The 19898-nt window shown below is 37.3% G+C and overlaps 1 protein-coding gene across 1 annotated transcript; it reads right to left on the reverse strand.

Moving 5' to 3' along the window:
* Positions 1-18094: 18094 nt before the first annotated feature.
* LOC120977420 (brain-specific homeobox/POU domain protein 3) lies at positions 18095-19395 on the reverse strand. The gene is made up of 2 exons (XM_040405373.1): positions 19276-19395; positions 18095-18991 (listed from the first exon to the last, which is right to left on the reverse strand). Exons 1-2 carry the CDS (start codon positions 19393-19395, stop codon positions 18095-18097), a joined length of 1017 nt encoding a protein of 338 aa, XP_040261307.1.
* Between the last annotated feature and the right edge of the window lie 503 nt (positions 19396-19898).

Below are 19898 nucleotides of genomic sequence, written 5' to 3' on the forward strand. Positions count from 1 at the left end.
GGGTTACTCACTTTTTGGAGGACCCTGGGCAGGCATGCGGCAGTGAATGGAGAGATAGACACTAGTTCCTCTGGGGCACACTCTGTAGATAGGGACCAGGCCTGATGTTGGGTGAGGTGCCCTGGATGTTGCAGGTGTTTTGAGTGCCTGAGGCAAGGTCCCTTTAAGAATCGTGACGCCAGTGCCTGTAACGGTGGCACACCGATTTGCAAGAGGATTAATGGAGTACACAGGTGGTAAACCAAACGTTGCTTTACTTTAGGAAACAGTCCAACTTTATACAGACAGTTGCAGTAGGTGATAATAATGCAGTCCTTTATAGTACAAATGCACAGCAGGTTTACTTCACAGCACAGCAGGTTTCAATCTTGCAAGATACTTGGAGGGTATACAGTTAATGCTTTGTAGTACAATGCTGCTCTATCCCCACAGCTATTCTAGCTGGCTGGATCCCAAGGCCCGGATGCCTAATTGCTGGCTTGAATCCTTGGTATATAATTCCTTCCTCCAGTATTGGCACTTGCTTTAACTATTACAGTACCTTTGCTTATTGGCTGGATTCTCTGCTGGATTAGATAGGTGACTGCAGGTTTCTCCCAGGAGGTGCACTCCTCTTACTGGGGTGTCTTCTGAGCTAACTGCGGCTCACTTTATCTACAGGCAGGCTAGAGTTCTTCACTAGCCTCCTGGTAGTGGCTAGCAGCCAGGACTATCAAGCTGCATGTCAGGAGGAGGCCCTCAGCATATCTCTGGCTGGTGCCTTCTCACTTCTGTCTCCACAGACTCCTGACTATGAACCAACTCCTCCCTGTCTGGGCCTGGACATTTATACTAGGGGCTCTCTATCTCCCTCTAGTGTCTAGGATGCCTAACTACACCCTCATAGGCCTGCAATGCATAATACAGGGGAAAACATTGCATACAAAAACACATAGAAAATACATCAAAGTACATAGTTAAATATAATATCACTGTCCTTTAGGAGTAGGAGTAACACGTGACCCAATTGACCCTTGTGTAGTGCCCACCCCTACCTAGTGGGACACTACATTGTCACTATGTTATCACAAGTAGACAGAGAGGTCATGTGACTGCTCCTCTGAAGATGCTTGCTGTGATGCATGCTGGGATTTTTACTTTCACTTTGCAGCTGCTCCGCCCACACAGCCTCTCATCTATGTGAGCATACTATGCTGAATATACACAGTATATCTCTCATGATACAAATACCTCTTGGCTTTAGTTATTGTCTGTTTTTTTATACTTATGGTGGCCAACCCCTTTAAGTGCTGGCTTTGACTGGAGAGGTGGCTATGCATGCGTGGTGCACTCTCCATTCACTGCTATAGGATTCCCAAAAACTGCTACAGTAAGTGTGCTTGCTTGGCTATTTTTGTAACTCCCATAGAAGTTAATGGTGGGCATAAAGCACATGAATGGCAACCTTTCCAATCAATGGAGGGTGGCTGTGCTTGAAAGGCGCGCTCTCCTTTGCTTCGAAGGGCTCGTTCTGGTTGATAGGAGCAGGCCCCAGAGGTAGGACCCGCATCTATCCGACATTAATTGCATATCGTAGCAATACGCCACCAATGTCTGAGATGGGAATAACATTTAATGGATTAGCATCTTCAAAGCCAAAGAAGGTGCCACAACTATCCAATGGCTGTATATAGCATTGACTTTCACTTCAATGAGGCTGAGCTGCAATACCTGACACAACCCATGGACAGGAACGTTTTTTGGAAGAATTTAGCCATGCGTTTAACCCCTTAGTGGCCAGCCTGTTTTGGGCCTTACTGACCAAGCGTTTTTCTTCCTTTTTTCATCGTCGCGTTCAAAGAGCTATAACTTTTTTATTTTTCCGTCTATATAGCTTTATGAGGGCTTGTTTTTTGCGGGACAAGTTGTAGCTTTTAATGGAGCCATTTTGAGGTACACATAACTTTCTGATAAATTTTTTTTGTTCATGATAATGCAAACGGATCGGTTTTGATATACTATGAAAGTCAATGGGAGGCGGATCTGTTTTCAATTGCACCATATTGTGTCATTGAAAATGGATCCGTCCCCATTGACTTACGCTTGCAGCGTTTTGGTGTCCATCTCCAGAGCGGAATGGAGGCTGAACGGAGGATAAACTGATGCATTCTGAACGGATCCTTATCTATTCAGAATGCATTAGGGCAAAACTGATCAGCCCTGAAACGGATCTCACAAGCGGACCCAGAAACGCCAGTGTGAAAGTAGCCTAACTCTTTCTGGGAGGGAGATGGGAAAAACAGCAATACTGCCACTGTGTTTTAACGTTATAAATTTTACGGCGTTTATTTTTCTGTATAAATAACATAATATCTTTATTCTCTGGGTCAGTACAATTACAGTGATTCCAAATACATAAAGTTTTTTTACATTTTACTACTGTTTTGCAATAAAACCCCTTTTTTTTTAAAGAAAAATATGTTTTTGCATTGCCGCTTCCCAAGACCCATAACTTTTTTATTTTTATTTATATGGAGTTGTGTAAGGGCTTGATTTTTGCGGGACGACTTGATTTTTCATTGGTATGATTTTGGAGTAAATGGCGCTTTTTGATCACTTGTTATTAAGTTTTTTCGGTGGCAACTAAGAATAAATTAGCAATTCTGTCTTTTTTATTTTTTTTACGCTGTTAACCATAGGGAATAATTTACATGATATTTATGTAGTTAGGGTCGTTACAGATGCTGCAATACCAAGCATATGGGGAATATTTTTTTTGCAGATTATTTTTATTAATAAAGCGTATTTTCAATGGAATAAAAAGCGTACATTTTTTTATGGGATTTTTTTATTGAATAAATGAGTTTTTTATATTTATTTTTTTGCCACTTAATAGTCCCACAAGCGGACTATAACAGACAGCTTTTTGATTGATTTTAAAATGCAATGCACTATCCTTATAGTGCATTGCATTTTAAAATATGCTATTCTGACATTAATTATCAGTAAATAAGAGGGAGACCAATATTGTCTCTCCTGTGTACCAAATCAAAATTGAACTACAGAAACCCCAAAAAGAAGGGGGCAAAGGGAATTAAAACCTAATTTTTACTCATGCTACAATAAAAATAATGCTACACCAAATAGACATGAACAAATCACAGTTATGTAAATAATCACCTAAACTGTAACAGATTATAGCACACTACACAGTATTAGCAGGCCCATAGAAAACAATGGAAGGGTGAAAAAGGGAACAATCTCACCAGTCCAGATGTTGTATGTCCATAGGGAGATGTGGATCATTAACGAACCCCAACAACAAAGTGGTGTTCTAGTGTGCTCACTTGGGTACGATGTCTGTATACAGCTAGGCGGTTCAGATATTCTTAGTTGCAAACCAGGCAAGCGGGAGGGTGGCTCTTAATTTCTTGCGTCAAGATGGCAACAGGAACAACTAGCCCTATATCACCCTGCAGTAAGAGGAGGGGACTAGAAGCTCCCTACCTATCTATACAGAGCATTCTCCCCGAAAGGGGCGACCCCGTCCAAATACCTGTCAAAATACCTAATGTACCCTAAATAAAAGTTCCCGACATGCCACATTTCATTTGGATAACTCTTCACGGGGAAACTGACAACTTTAGGGTATGCTGAGTACATGATATGCTAAATACACAAAAATGCTGGATACACAAATATATGCTGACTATAAAAATATGCTGTGTACACTGAAGACACCAAAAGGCTGAGTACATCAAACAAAAAATGGGGCCCAAAAATAGGGAAAAAGATACAAACAAAACTTATGGGGATAAATGGGAAAAATTATCCCATAATAATCCCATGGTTTAGTGGAGCCACATGGGAGGTAACAAAGATCCCCTAAGTAAAGATGCCATGCAGTGAAAGGGGGCTACAAGTTTACAATATAATAACATGCCTGCCAGCGGGTAGGGATTGCATGACTGAGCGCCCAGTATGGCGCTCGGTGCGATTAATTTGAAGGCCGCTTTGCGCCTATTACAGGGGCCCGCCCATATGGTCAGGTGATCAAATCATGTGCCCCGCCGGTTACGCACCCAGGAACGCAGACCCATGAAGCCCTGCATCCCATGGAATGCAGCGGCGGTCACGTGGGGCGGAACTGCATTTTTTGCATTAATCTCAATACATTCAATTGCCCAAAGGGCTTTGGGAGACCAATAACTTTATATATCTCAACGACAATAGGTAATAGAAAAAATAAACATAAAAGGGTGAAGGTAGGATCAGGTATAAATTACCATAAGGACACCTGCATCCTATAAATTGGCTATACTTAATAAACAAAAATGAATCGGCAGAAAAGGTATATAAAAAAAAGGGGTTCATAGGAAGCAACTATAATTCAATTGTTCGTTGAGGACCGTTGGAGTCACAGTCTTTAGATAATAAATCCAACGGGCCTCTCTTTGGAGAATTAAACAGTCCTAATTGCCACCCCTTTTTGGGGGCAAAACTCTTTCAATGCCCATAAAGGACACACTGGCCCTACCATGATGATGGCAATGAACATGTTGGGCTATTAGTATGTCCCTCATATTGGCAATGTCGTTCAAGTGTTCACCTACTCTCCTACGAAGTTCATGGGTAGTTTTTCCAATGTATTCTATGCTGCATTCACAAGAGAAGCGATAAATAACCCCTCTAGTTCTGCAATTTATGTAGTACTGAATAGAATATACTCTCCCCGTGATATCACTTGTGAAAGTCTTGCTGGTCTGTATGTGTTTACAAGCTATACACCCACTGCACCTGAAGCAGCCCTTCATGCGTGTTTGTTCGTGTAGCCACAGACAGCCAGAAGGAGTCGGTGATACAAACTCACTATGCACCAATCTGTCTCGTAGGCTCCACCCACGGCGATACATGATGTGAGGTTAGTCACCTACTACCGTTTTCAAATTAGAATCCATGGTGGGAATTCTCCAATGTTGATTTATTACTTCCCGAATCTGTTGCGCCGCCTTGTCATATGTGGTGACAAGGCAAATCAATTTTGCATCCTGGTTCTCCACTGGTTTAGGTGAGAAGAGGTTGGATCTTTCTTCCTGTAAGGCTGACCGAAATGCAGGTCTAAGAAGTTTATCCAGATACCCACACTGTACAAATCTGGCACGTAAATCGGAAGCCTGACATAAAAACTCCCGTTTTGTGAACCAATTCGTACAAAGACGTAGGTACTGCCCCTTCGGAATCCCTCTTCTGAGTGGGGGTGGGTGACTGCTCTGCCATCTCAGAAGGTTGGTGGAACTCAGTTTTGGGTAGACTGAGGTGTCTAATTCACCTCCCTCATTCCTAGTAATCATCAGGATAGCCACTCTGTAAAAAATCTGGCACGTATATCGGAAGCCTAACATAAAAACTAGTTACTGCCCCTTCGGAATCCCTCTTCTGAGTGGGTGACTGCTCTCCCATCTCAGAACGGAATTGGTGGAACTCGGTTTCCGGTAGACTGAGGTGTCTAATTCACCTCCCTTATTCCTAGTAATCATCACATCCAAAAAGTGTGGGGACACCTCGTCCATTTCATAAGTGAAGCGTAGGCCGATACAGTTCTGATTAAACTCCTTAACAAAGCACAGGGAGGTTCACGCCGTGGCCGGCCAAGAGGGGCCTACAGGGGATGAGACCAAAGTTTTTTCGGGCAACGCAATTAAGGGCAATTCAATCAAGCCCCAATTTATCCCCTTCACAATCGTGCCCAACTATCTCAAAATTAGTTTCTGGCCCCCAGGTTGTCAATTTATCTGCTCGCCTGTTAAGTACCATCGAAACCCGAGTTCTCGAATTGGGTCTCTCTTTTGTGCCCACACCATAATTTGACAGATTCAGTGTGATTAAGGACTTGAATCTGTTTATTCACAAGTTACGGTGGCAGAAACATTTCCGGCACCAGGAGAGAAAACAGTGTCGAGAACTGGGGATTCCGGTAGATATTTTACCTGATGTTCATCTCCTTTATGATCTTGAATCAGAAAAGTATCGTAGTGAGGGAACAGGCCCATTTACCAATTTAAAATTGAAGACCAATAGGATGCCACCCCTAACGGGAGAAGTCTCTTGTATGGACGTCTTTTTGGAACTTGTAACCAAACAGATTTATGGGTTGAGACTTCACTCTTCTCCGTCGAATTGTGATCATGCCATGACTGCGGCTATTACTGATTTGGAAAATGACCACTCAGTGGTTATTAAACCATCTGATAAGGGTGGTAATACGGTGGTCATGGATAATGACCAATATCGAATCATGTGTGAGTCTCTACTTAGGGATCAGGAGACGTATCAGGTACTTACTCAGGACCCTATCAATAGATTTTGGGGGGAGCTTAAGAGCATTCTTGATGAGGCAAAACAGTCACAGGTTATTACATAGGAGGAATATGATTTCTTGTTGCCCACACATCCACGCATATCCATATTTTACTGCCTTCCTAAATTACATAAAGGAGTTTCGCAGACCGTGTATCCAATGTGGGGAATCTCTGTCAGAATCTGGGTATCTACATTGACCAAGTATTGGCCCCCTTCGTGTCTGCTTTACCATCATACACACGGGACACAACAGACCTCATGGGCAGGGCCCTTTCTCCTTCTGTACCAATTTGTAACTCACCTTGTTCATGCTTAGTGCAACTATCTGTATTATGTATGTTTACCCCTTTTCATATGTACAGCGCTATGGAATAAATGGTGCTTTAATAATAAATAATAATAATAATTGCTAGCAGTTTGGGCTGTGTCCCTGCACAGTCTGACACTGGTAGAACTTATTGAATAATATTAGACTGTGCAGGGGCACACCCACAACTGATATAACCCATCTGGACCTTCATTACAGACTTTCACCCATTCATAAAGCTCTAGAAGGAATAATTGAAGAATAACGCAACATAGAGACATACCATAACTTTTCTAAAAATAGATTAGTGGTATACGAGTCCCTATCAAATTGGAACAGTTTCAATGGAGTCCAGGAGAAATGGGACTACTTATAAGTGGCACTATTGAAGGCAACAGAAAATTGCATTAGGCTTGTCAGTAAAAGCAAAAAAAGGAAGAGACCACTGTGGTACTCAGCAGAAGTGGCCAAAATCATTAAAAACAAAAAGATAGCATTTAGTAATTATAAAAAAAAAATGAGGATGACAGGAAAATTTATAAGATTAGGCAGAGAGAGGCCAAAAAAGTTATAAGAGCTTCTAAAGCACAGGCAGAAGAGAAATTAGCTCAGTCAGTGAAAAAAGGCGATAAGACATTCTTCAGATACATAAATGTCACCCCCCTAAAGTAATTATTTTTTTTTTGGCTCCTTAAAATCCTTATGCTGCGATTTATCAATATATAGGGCTCTTACTCATTTTCGTTCAGTAGTTTCTTCAAAAAATGGACTTTTATAATATGTAAATTACCTCTCTACCAGCAAGTAGGGCGGCTACTTGCTGGTAGCAGCCGCATCCTCCTTTCATAATGACGCCCCCTCCTCATGTTGATTGACAGGGCCAGCGAACGCGCTCGTCCTCTGGCTGGCCCTGTCTGCGTTCAAAATATCGCGCCTGCTCCTTCCTCAATGTGCCTGCGCCGGCGCACTGAGGAAGGACCGGCCGAGCGAGCGTCCTCCTATCAGTGCGCCTGCGCCGACTGAAGACTGGTACGGCGAAGGCGCGAGATTTAAAACGCAGACAGGGCCAGCCAGAGGACGAGAGCACTCGCTGGCCCTGTCAATCAACATGAGGAGGGGGCGTCATTATGAAAGGAGGATGCGGCTGCTACCAGCAAGTAGCCGCCCTACTTGCTGATAGAGAGGTCATTTACATATAATAAAAGTCAATTTTTTGAAGAAACTACTGAACGAAAATGAGTAAGAGCCCTATATATTGATAAATCGCAGCATAAGGATTTTAAGGAGCCAAAAAAAATAATGACTTTAGGGGGGTGACAGAAGCCCTTTAAAAGTGAATTTATCTTTAGAAAATTTAGTGACGTGTTAAAGGAACCCTCATTGATAGGAATGGAAATCCTGGAAGGGGTATTCAATAATTAAATTCAAACTCATTTGATTCTCATCGACTATTCTAAGGTATAGAAATCTGTGTCAAGCCCTGAAGGAACATAAATAAAGACTAATACAAAGTTCTGACGTGCAGTACCTCATGCCAGTAGGCTGTTTAAAGTTGAATTTGGTAATTGCATGTATTGAGGCACAACAATGTCTAAACTTGGTCCTTGTCAAGTAATTTTTAGCATACAGATGTAGCTTCATGCAAATGTGAGTTAGTTGCCAGAAGTCCCAACCTTTAGGATTTCAATACTATCTCATTCACCATCATTAGTTTTCTATTTTACCAGTAATAATTGTCCTACACCAATCTGGCTAGTAGAATCTAAGGCTACCCCTAGGTGTTTACCAGAGCCTGCTGGAAGGACTTGGCTGCTGGAAACTCAAATTACACCTGCGGAGTAATATTGCAGAAAACAGGGACCTACCCAAAAGGGAAAAAGAAGAGTGGTCAGTTTGCAAGGGTCAAAACCAGGAGTCAATAGACAAGAGGTTAATCAGCAGACAAGCCAAAGTTGGTACATGGAAGATATCTAGGCAGTAATAGGGTAGAAGCACTAATAACAAATTGATGAACAGGAGCCAGGACACATACAAAACCACAGGCACTAACCTAAAATCAGTGTCTCATTTCAATCCCCTTTAATTAGATACTGAGCAACAGCCATGATTGGCTTGGCATCCCATCCCTCTGTTAGGCTGACCAGCCATGGTCATGGTTAGGTAATGCCATAACAGTAGCCTTAGCCTTAATAAGAACTTATACTAGTGAAAACAGTTACGTACAAATAATTTTGAATATAACCTACATCAAAGGGATTTCCTGGTTTAATAAAAAAAATTAAATACTTTATTGGTCATTCAAATTTACTAAAGAGGGATCCCTCCTAAGTTCAGACCTCTATCCATGCCTAAGAGTGGCTACAATGGACAATTCTTTCTGGAGAACCCAACATTTGTATTAAAGTCTATCGATTTGGCAGAATGTAATGCTTAGTTTCTCCTGTGGTGATGCTGCAGGGGTATAAAACACTTACTACCAGCCCCCTGCAGATTATGTGTAAAGCACTGTAGGTGTGTCTATGCAATTTTTCTTTATCTTAAAGAATCAATTTCTTCTTGACAATAATTCAGATTGTTATGATTAATATGAATAAATAGTCAGAATGGTTGAAATGTTTGGATCTAAATTCTGTCTGGCCCTCATATTTTTAAAGAAAGGTTCTGTTTTGAGGATTAACAGAGTTTTATTTTAAAAATTTTGTAATGGAAATATTTGAATCAAATTTTCAGAAAGAAATATTGTTACTATTGTTACATTACCAGCATCACTGTGTATGTTAGCTTGCTGCACTCATGTATATTGTAAGGATCTGAATATTAATGCATCCAAGCCCCTAAACAATAGGACACAATTGATAGAGCAAATTCAAATCACTTTGTGATTGTGAAGTCATTCGAGTAAGCCACTAGGGTGTAATGAAAAAATAAATAAATTGCTCGAATTCAAAAAAATGTTGCTCACCGAATAAATAACAGCAACAGGTCCCTCCTTAAGAGAGCTTAAATTGAATGACAAATCTTCTATCTATCTATCTATCTATCTATCTATCTAATTATCTATCTATCTAATTATCTATCTATCTAATTATCTATCTATCTATCTATCAATCACCTATCATCATCTATCTATACATCTCATATCTATCAATCTATCTTATGTCTATCTATCTATCTATCTATCTATCTATCTATCTATCAATCAATCAATCACCTATCATCATCTATCTATACATCTCATATATATATATATATACATCTCATATCTATCAATCCATCTTATATCTATCTATCTATCTATCTGTACTTTTAGAAAATATAGACACAATGTAACAAAACTATTATTTTTGTTTTATTATAGTAAAAGAAAGGTACATTTCATGTCTATGGTATTACAATTAGAATAGTATTAATAGTATCTATAGGTAGCTAAACTGCATTAACACAAACTCAGCTTTTTTTGTATTTTGTTAAAGCGATAAATCTTTTGTGTGCTTTTCATTTAACGTATTTCATTGCTAATTAATTTATTATTATGTTTGTTGCTATCATGTTTCATATTACGTGCATTCTTCTGTAAATGGATCTTTAAATGCTATGGATGTTTCTAAGACGTGCCTGTTTGTTCAATGGGAAGGCAAAAAAATTAAAAAAAGAATAACAATAAATTTATTGCTAAAATGTTACATTTTACTTACATGAAAGCATGATTTACTTCTAAAATACCAATGCCCACATAGTCACATAATTCTTGTTTTTTAATTCCTAGTCTTCTAACATGGACGATTAGCTAGTTATTATAATTTGTAGAGTTAATTTTCAGAAAGTTTTGGTAATTAAAGCCTGCGTTTCCTGCTTTAGTATGCAAACAGTTTGGTTTTGACATTTTGAATGTGAAGCTCTCATGTGGATTGTTTTATAGCAGTACATATTCATTACTATCTAGGCAAAGACTCAGCTCCACAGGGCTTATTTGTCTAAGACTTGAAAAGGATCAAAGGTTGATAAGTGATCACGCTAACGACAATCCAAAGGCAATTGAATGATTCATTAAGTTAGTTTTACTAATTGTGACTCCTTTCTTATGTCTCCAGTGTTCTCATAGTTTATTATTTGTTAATTGCTTTGTAATTTTCTTTCCTTTTTTATTTAGTGCCAGAAATATTAGCATAACATTAATTATCATCTAGAACATGCAAATTTAGCGCAGTGACTTCGTAAGGAGATTAGTATTTATTAACTCCCCCCTCCCCCCCGGAACTTAAAGCCCCTCAAAGCCCAATACATAAGACCTTACCTGGATCTTGCCAACAGATCCATTCTTTAAAATAAGGATACAAAAAGAAGTCATTCTTAAGAAAAATCTTCCGAATAGTATTCAAATAGATGCTTCATCTTAGCATTTGGTCAAGCTGTTTGAATTTGTGACGGGGAAATACTGACTTGCCTTTTTATTATCTCAGGTGATAAATATTGCATTGCCTGCATTTAAAACTTTTAATACTAGGGGTGTGAGATGTAGCACCTGTTATTTTTTTTATGATTAGGTTATTTCCACTTCACATTTCTTTAACCAAACGGGAGTGAAATGTTATCTTGTCCCCCTTTGTTCGCCCCATTTTATTTTAGGGGATCAGTTCTGTAAAGTAAAAAAAAAAAAAAAGGGGCTGGAAAGGCTTGATTGTCTACCGAGCCTAAAAGTAAGAGAGAGAGAGAGAGAAAAAGAAGGGCCCTGCTAATGTTGCACTGAAATGATTCTCAAAGGCCCCCCAGGCTGCACTCAGCATCCAGACTTCATTAAATTTTCATACCAAGCACTTGGCCAAGGTCTATTTATGAAAATGTGCTTTCCGCTACATGAAAAAAAAAAAAAAAAAGGAATTAGATAAGAGAACAAAGAAGAATTCATTAACTATATATATATATATATATATATATATATATATATACACACATATATAAAATCATGATTTGCTTGCACCTAAAACAACAGTAAAAAATAAAAAAATTAAGCTAGCTAATACAATCATTAGCCATACAGGTTCTATAGTATTTGCTCAATGTAAAATCCACTCATTGATGACCTCACTTATATGTTTGTGTTCATTGGTGTATTTATGTCTGTGTTCATTTGGCCAATATTATGTATATTATTATGTAAATGTTAATTTATTAATTTATATGTTTGTTCTTATCTGTGTATTTATATGTCTGTGTTCATTTGTCTATTAATATGTACGTGTTCATAGTGGTTTTATTCATACTTTCCATACTTTCTCCTTACCATAGCTACAGTATTATCTCATCCTGTCTATATGTAGCCATTTGGTAGCATTTACTTGTCAGTGCTTCTGTCCACCGTCGTGACAGCTTGCTTAGAAAAAAAAAAAGTTTCTGTAGATGTCTATGGTGAACACACACCCTCAACACAACACACTCTCGCAGCAACAACAATACTACATAATTTAAAAGGGCAGCCAGCGCAAGGACCTCAGAGATGCTAACGTGATTAAAAACAAGTCCCTCATTCATTGGGAAAGTGTACACAATAAAATATATTCCCTGTCTAATGCCCTCAGAAAAGGATTAATGTGGTCCCAGGCGAAATGCCAAATTGAGAATTTGAGGGAGTCTGAAACCATAGTGAGTGATGGTTCGGGTAGAGTGAAGGATAGATACATTAATGAGAGTTGGATACGTTTCTACAAAGTTTACTGCAAACTTAAACCATTCTCACAAGCCTTCATTGATTTCTGAGTGTCTTTTTCACTTGACAAAAACTCAACTAATTGTTTCAGTGGCAAAGTAATGTTGCAGTCTCTATATAGGAGGACAATTAATAGAGTTTTAAAGCTGGAAGTTGAAACTTTAATCAATAAGCTTTCATTTGCTCTTTTCACTTCTTTTTTTTCTTCAGTAGAAATATTGGCAAAGTCTTTGTATAAACCCAATTTATCTCCATGTTTTGAAATTCCCCAATATATTGCTGAAATTCAATCTATTACAAAATATATTTTTTTTAACACTTTTTATGTATTGAAAGACTATTTTCAGATTAATTTATTTCTTGTATGCAATGTATAATTGTTTGGGTCAAATTTAGAGCTAAACAAATGAATTTGTATGGAAATAGCTAAAAAAGACAAAAAGTAATATGCCGGAAATGAAAACTATATAAGGGTGGGTTCACACTAGCGTTAGGGATTCCGTTATGGCTTTCCGTTATAACATGGTTATAACGGAAAATAACGGAATGCCCAGACAGAATGCAAAACTGAAGCCTTTTAAAGGCATTCTGTTTGCTTTACTTCCTAATAGAAGTCTATGGGAAAGCATAACGGATCCGTCTGGGTTCCGTTATGCAAGACGAAAAACAAAGTCCTGTCAACAGGACTTTGTTTTTCGTCTTGTGTAACGGGACCCAGACGGATCAGTTTTGATTCCCATAGACTTCTATTAGGACGGAGAGCAAACGGAATGCCTTTTAAAGGCTTCCGTTTTGCATTCCGTCATAATACAAAAAAACTGATCCGTCCTTCCGTCTTATGGATTCCGTTATTTTCTGTTATAACCATGTTGTAACGGAAAGCCATAACGGAATCCCTAATGCTAGTGTGAACCCAGCCTAATCATGCTTTCATATTATATTTATAGATGTTTATTTTTCTGTTAAGAATACTTGATTACTTTAAACATCTAAGAGTCGAATATGAATTGGGTAATGTGGCTAATAACATACAATATATACATTTCTTACCTCACTAGCTGCAAAGGTTATGCTTTTGATACAGTTTTATCATCTGTATTCAAACATTTAGCCCTTACAATTTACATATATTTAAGTATCAAAATAAATGTCTGATTATTATAATAGCTGTTTTTTACATATAAAACTCAATTCCTACAGGATACTGGTGTTTGAACTTCAGGGCTGAATTATTGATGGTGTTATATTAACTTTACTTGAAACTTTTACATTTCCCAAAACAACATGTAATTAAGTAAAGAGTGAATGTGAGAGCCGTGCAGATCTAAATTGTAATAAGGCAGGAGTACGTTCTCCACTCATCAGTGTCATTCAGCTTTCTGTAATAAGAAAATAACATCTACATAATATACACTTTATACATGTTTTATCTTTAGCAACTATCTATCCATCTATCTATCTTATATCTATTATCTATCTAATTTGCTTGTTTATCTTTTTCTTTCTTTCTTTCTTTCTTTCTTTCTTTCTTTTTCTTTCTTTTTTTTCTTTCATTTATTTTAATATCTCTCTTCCTTCTTTAATTTCTTTCTATCATCTATCTATGTCATGTGTAGTTATCCATATATCTTTCCATCTACTCAAGAGAGGTTACTTTAAATGCCAAATGTAGCTCTGAATCTGTCTCTCAACAATCTATCCACCCATTCACCCATCCATCCAGTATCTATCTATCTATCTATCTATCTATCTATCTATCTATCTATCTATCTATCTATCATTCATAGCTACATGAAATCGAAATATCTAGCTCTCCATGTTCTAGCTACTTGTTATCTATTATCTATCTATCTATCTATCTATCTATCTATCTATCATCTATCTATCATCTATCTATCTATCTATCTATCTATCTATCTATCTATCATCTATCTATCTATTATTCAATTTATCTTTACTTTTTATCTATATGAAATCGAAATATCTACCTCTCCAAATTTTATCTAACTGTTATCTATCTATCTATCTATCTATCTATCATCTATCTCTACTTCATAGCTCTAAAAAATCTAAATAAGTACCTCTCCATGTTCTATCTACCTATCTCCTATATATATAGTATATATCTGCCTATCTATCTATCTATCTATCTATCTATCTATCTATCTATTATCTATTATCTATTCATCTACTGCATATCTATGACAGATTGATTTATTAATCATTCTATATAAAATAACAACATTGATAATAACAATAATAACAAATCATCAAATCGTGAAAAAGATCAAAGTTCTGCATAAAAGCTACCATATGATATACCAGTGTTTATTACACTAGACATTTTATCTTATCTTTATATATATATATATATATATATATATATATATATATATAAATGAAGGCAGGTGCATTGATTTGCATAGGCATGAGATATCTTTCATAGTTAGCTGCGCTTTCAGCAAATCCAATTTTACTCGCTGATTTCAAACTAAAATAAAACCCTGATTAATTTCTAGAATGTCTACGCTCACATTGGTTGCAGGTTGTCTTTTACTTTTAAATTACAAAGTATTCACAATCAATCTTGGCTAAAGGAATTCTAGTGGGACAATCTTTCTGATATGTTTTTGATCTCTGGTACTAAAGCATCTTTGTTCTGCACTTAGTTTGGAGTATTTATTGACATTTCATCTCCTTGATAATGAAATATTTCTTTGATTTTTATGGTTCTGAGTGAAGTCAATGCATTTAATTTTAATTTCAAGTTTAAAAACAAAGCAAGAAGTCATTGATTTTTTTTGAAGTGGAATGTGGTATTTCTTTTAGAAAGTAGCGTTGCTCATATTAATATCATTACGACCACATGTTAAATGTTTACATTTGGGCCAGTATTTACAAACCAATGAAAGTATATCATTTTTTAAATGAAGAAACGGCAAACTAGGTTTTTGTGTATAAAATGATATAATGAAAAATGTATCTTAAATAGCATTACAAAAATGGCCTTAGATACTGTTCAAAAGACACATTCCTTTTAAAGAATACAAAATATATGTGTGCACTCTTTCCTATATGGAAACAACTTTGCTGAGTCACCAAACTGTCAAAAGTAGCTCAATATATAATGGATGAGTTCTCAGAACTGAAGTGTAATAGGTTAGCACTGTATGTTTTATTGTCAAACATAAAAAGAATAATGTGTATTATTTGGAATAGTATCACTTTTTTTGGAAAGTTACTTTGAAACATAAGTACATTAAATTACTAGTGATTTAAAAAAATTAGCATATGGCCTAGAATTATCTAATGCTTAGACAAATACAAATATTGCAGATGTAAATGTAAGTATTATTAGCGCAAAATCATTTGTGATAAAAAATCTTCACACTCCGGAGAGTTTATACCATCAAATATGGGTTCATAAGGCATGTTTTTTCCCCCGGTCAATACAATGTTTCGTCATTACTGAGATCGAACGATTCCACCATACTTAATATGACAAAGTAAAAAAATTATTTCATGCATAGTAATAATTCCTATCCAACTTCTTGAAATGTTGCTTCTTTTTGAATAGGTACAAACTTATGAACCATTTTATTTGGATAAGGGAATTGCTTAGTTCTGTTTTACAATGTTTTAAGACATTAAGATGTAAAATTAAATGAAAACCAGCTGGGTAATGACCATTGCTAAAAATATTGGGGTTCTTAATAATAATAATCAAGAAATATTTTATATGCGTACAAATATGGCCAACTAATAGCAAATGCTATGCAATCATTATGATAATTTTTTTTAATTGTTGCCTAGAAGAGCACTTGAGAAAGTGTCATTTTATTAATAATTGATAACTGTAAAACTATGGTATATGTGTATGTGTGCTGTCAATGCCTCACAGTACAAAATTCTGGCTCCCTCAGGCTAAAGTTGACATAACATTCAACACTGAAGTGTATAGTATGTGTTTGTCTTTGTACCATTGAAAAGAGTTGTCACATTTTTTTGTTTTCTATTTTTATAAACCTTATCTTTCAGGAATATAGTTTGTAATAATGCAATAGATACTGAACAATGATGAGTGAACTCATCACAACAAGTTTAGCAAATTCTAATATATGCAAAACAGAAAAATATAATTTAACATATATAGATATATAAACACATATATATATATATATATATATATATATATATATATATATATTATAATTTTTCCCCCCTAAAAATACAATATCTGCACTCTATATTCTATGATACACAATTATACTTATCGTTATGTTACACATAGCTATTAAATGGTTATGAATATATTTAATAGAAGATTTGATGAAAAAATGAAATGACCTCCATACCAATAACATATAACGGCATCAGCATAAAATGATAAATAGTTTTGATGTCCTCCTATATTTTCTTATTTATTCATAGAAGTACAAGAAATACAAGACGTACGGCATGACCCTTTAAAGTAATCTAGGCAAAAGTATTCTCTTGTTATCGCCTGTCATCCTTTGTGTGGCTTTTGTCAGTTTTCAAACCTTATACATCATATAACAGTTCTGAAAAATTTAGACTATACTGTACCTCAATGTTCTGATTTTCACAACATTTATTTAGCTTCATTCAAATAACAGTACAGAGAAGGAATGAGGTAAATCGTGCATGGTTTATTGGGAATTCTGTAGCATACACAGACACAAAATTTCTTTCTTTACACACATAGAAAATTAAATGCTCCATAAAAAATAAAAAAAAAGAAGAAGAAGAAGAAACAGATGGGAAATCCCTCTTATGCCAAGCAATGTGTATCTTGCCAAAAAAGTGCAAATATTTAAATATTTCCAAAATAAGTCACCTTAAGTATCCACTGTGAAATCAATTACATTATAAGTTAAAACCTCTAAATATAAAACTCTCGCCGATGTCATCAATTATTATCTGTCTTAAATTAAAGGAACACACACACAAATGGTGATATTGTGCTGAAATGCTATAGACAATATGCACTTTCACATACCATGTCGTATCCATTTCAAGGGAGAACCTGGGGGGGGGGGGGGGGCATATGAACAAACTAATTTGATTGTCAAAGCATCTTTGTAGTGGAATTGCAGGGTCATGACTATTTGAACTTGCTCGCTGCTGCCTACAGAGTCTTACAGATCTGAACATGTGCTTTCTAGCAAATGATGAGGTAGAAACAAAACAGTTATTCGGAGAGTGAATACAACCATGCAGAGACAAGGACTGCTGCAGTCGATGGGTTTCGCTTACATGAAATTATATTTGGTGTAAGGGTTTTGTGGGCATGTATGCGTCAACGCAAATTAAATAAGTAAATAACTTAAACCTTTAACCACTGGTGCAATATCATCACAGGTTAATATTTACAGTAATAAATATAAAAGGCTAGTCCAAACTGAGAGAAACGTCATACAGGATTTCAAGTTTTGTTTCCCATTTCTTTTGATGTCTTTGTGGGTTTTTTATGTTTTTCTTTTCTTAATTTTTTTGGGATTTGATAAAGTCAAGGGAGTTTTGGTCACAGACTCCAAACCGAAAACACTATCCCAAGCTTTTTTCCACTCACCAGCACAACTTTACAGGTGGCTATTACTGTATGTCCCAGTTCTTTATCAATTCATCTCTATGCCAAGGTATGAAGACAAGATTTGAAGGTATCTAAATTCCCTTAGAGTGAAAACAGTTCATCGGGTCAGTTCAAAAGAGAGCACCGCTTTTCAGTACGTTGCCGAAAACTTCATTCTTTTCTGTTTCTGCCTCTGATTACAAAACCAGACCCGCACTACATTCTTTTTTAAGTCTAGTTTTTCTGCAATAGCTGCAATCTTTTCTGAAGAAGGTCTTGGCTGAACAGCAAAATAAGCTTCTAGTGATCTTTTTTCTGGAGCAGCAATGGAGGTACGCTTGCGTTTCTTGTCGCCTCCAGTATAAATTTCAGGTTTGGTCATTTTTTCTCTTTGAGCTCTTTCTGCCTCTTCTAGCCAGGCTTCCAAAATGGGCTTTAAAGCCACCATATTGTTATGAGACAATGTGAGAGACTCAAACCTGCAAATGGTGCTTTGACTGAGACAACCAACACCTGGGATCTTCAGGTTAGCCAAAGCAGAACCAACATCGGCCTGAGTTACACCAAGTTTTATTCTCCTCTGTTTGAATCTTTCTGCAAATGATTCAAGTTCTCTCGGGTCTGTCTCGCTTTCAGAGCAGGAAATGGTTGTGTGATTTGCCAATGCATGGTTGTGGGAGATGTTCATAGACTGTGTATGATGGACCATGTGGTTGATGGCAGACATATGAGCGTGAGGATGGGAGGGATTTGATCCGACATCTGGGACACCTCCTAAGGTAAGAGGGTTTAGGTGATCTAGAAGTTCCGCATCTAAGCCCTGTGAAGACTGATGGTGAGGGTGATGGGAATGGTGGGTTGTTAAAACTGAAGGGTGGTGCAGATGCACCGTCGAAGACGTTGGCGTGCAGGACACGCTGCTCATAGTATGGTAAGTGGCATCTGGCTTGAACGGATGTGTTTTCTGAGATACAATATCCACAGCAGCCAAAGCTTCAGCTCCTCTGAGTAAAGTTTCATCAAAACCACCAAAGATGTTGCCTTGAAGCTGAAAACAAGAATAAAATACATGTAAGGATCTTACAAAATTTTTAAGCACTTTCTTTTTAAGTAATAATGTCATTCCTAAACACAATACCAACATATGCCATACAAATTACCGCATATTCTGAATGTTATATTCAAGCATTATCAGATATCGCTGAATAGTTAACCCCTCACCTGCCCTAACAAATGCATTGTCCAATTTAAAGATAAAATAGTTTCTAAAAGAATAAGCAATAAGCAGCACAAGTTAATGAATATCCTGCGGAGAAGATGCTAAACGCTTACCTGTGGTGCTTGCAGGCAGGCTCTTCGGATGGCTTCTGAGCTTGAATGGAGAGGAGCATATTTCGGCTCATGCAGCATGGGATGCATGCCGAAAGGCTGCTTGCTGTTCATGGACATCATCGTGAAGGACAGTGTGAAAAGCCTGGTGGCTAGTGCATGAGCAGGTTGGAATTTGGTTCAGCTTTGCTCTTTTTAGTGTGTTGTTATTGTCTGACTCTTATCACAGTATCATTGGCCTGGACCCCTCCTTCTAACTCTTGGATTGGAGGAGTTTTGAGAGCCATGGACTCCTCCCTTCTGAAAGATGAGCTGGAGGCAGTGAGATCACTCCAAGCATCATCAAGCCCTCACTTCTCCAGACTTCCCCTGAGTCCTGCTGAACAGCAGGCAGTCAGGTGGCTAAGGATGTATCTTGATACCATTGTGTGCATGAACTGTTACATTGCACAGCATGCGGCTCATAGTAAGAGGATCTTCTGCTCCCAGCTCGTCAGACAATGAAAGAGAAGGCATCCAAGAGAGGAAATTACCAGCTACAAAAATTACAGCTGGCAAAGCGCGACCACAAGTCTCTATTCAAGGATACAAAGTAGCCAGCCCCCTGCTTATCTGCATGTCTCCAT

This window comes from Bufo bufo, chromosome 8 (genome assembly GCF_905171765.1).
Source record: "Bufo bufo chromosome 8, aBufBuf1.1, whole genome shotgun sequence".
In the NCBI taxonomy this organism is placed as follows: Eukaryota; Metazoa; Chordata; class Amphibia; order Anura; family Bufonidae; genus Bufo; species Bufo bufo.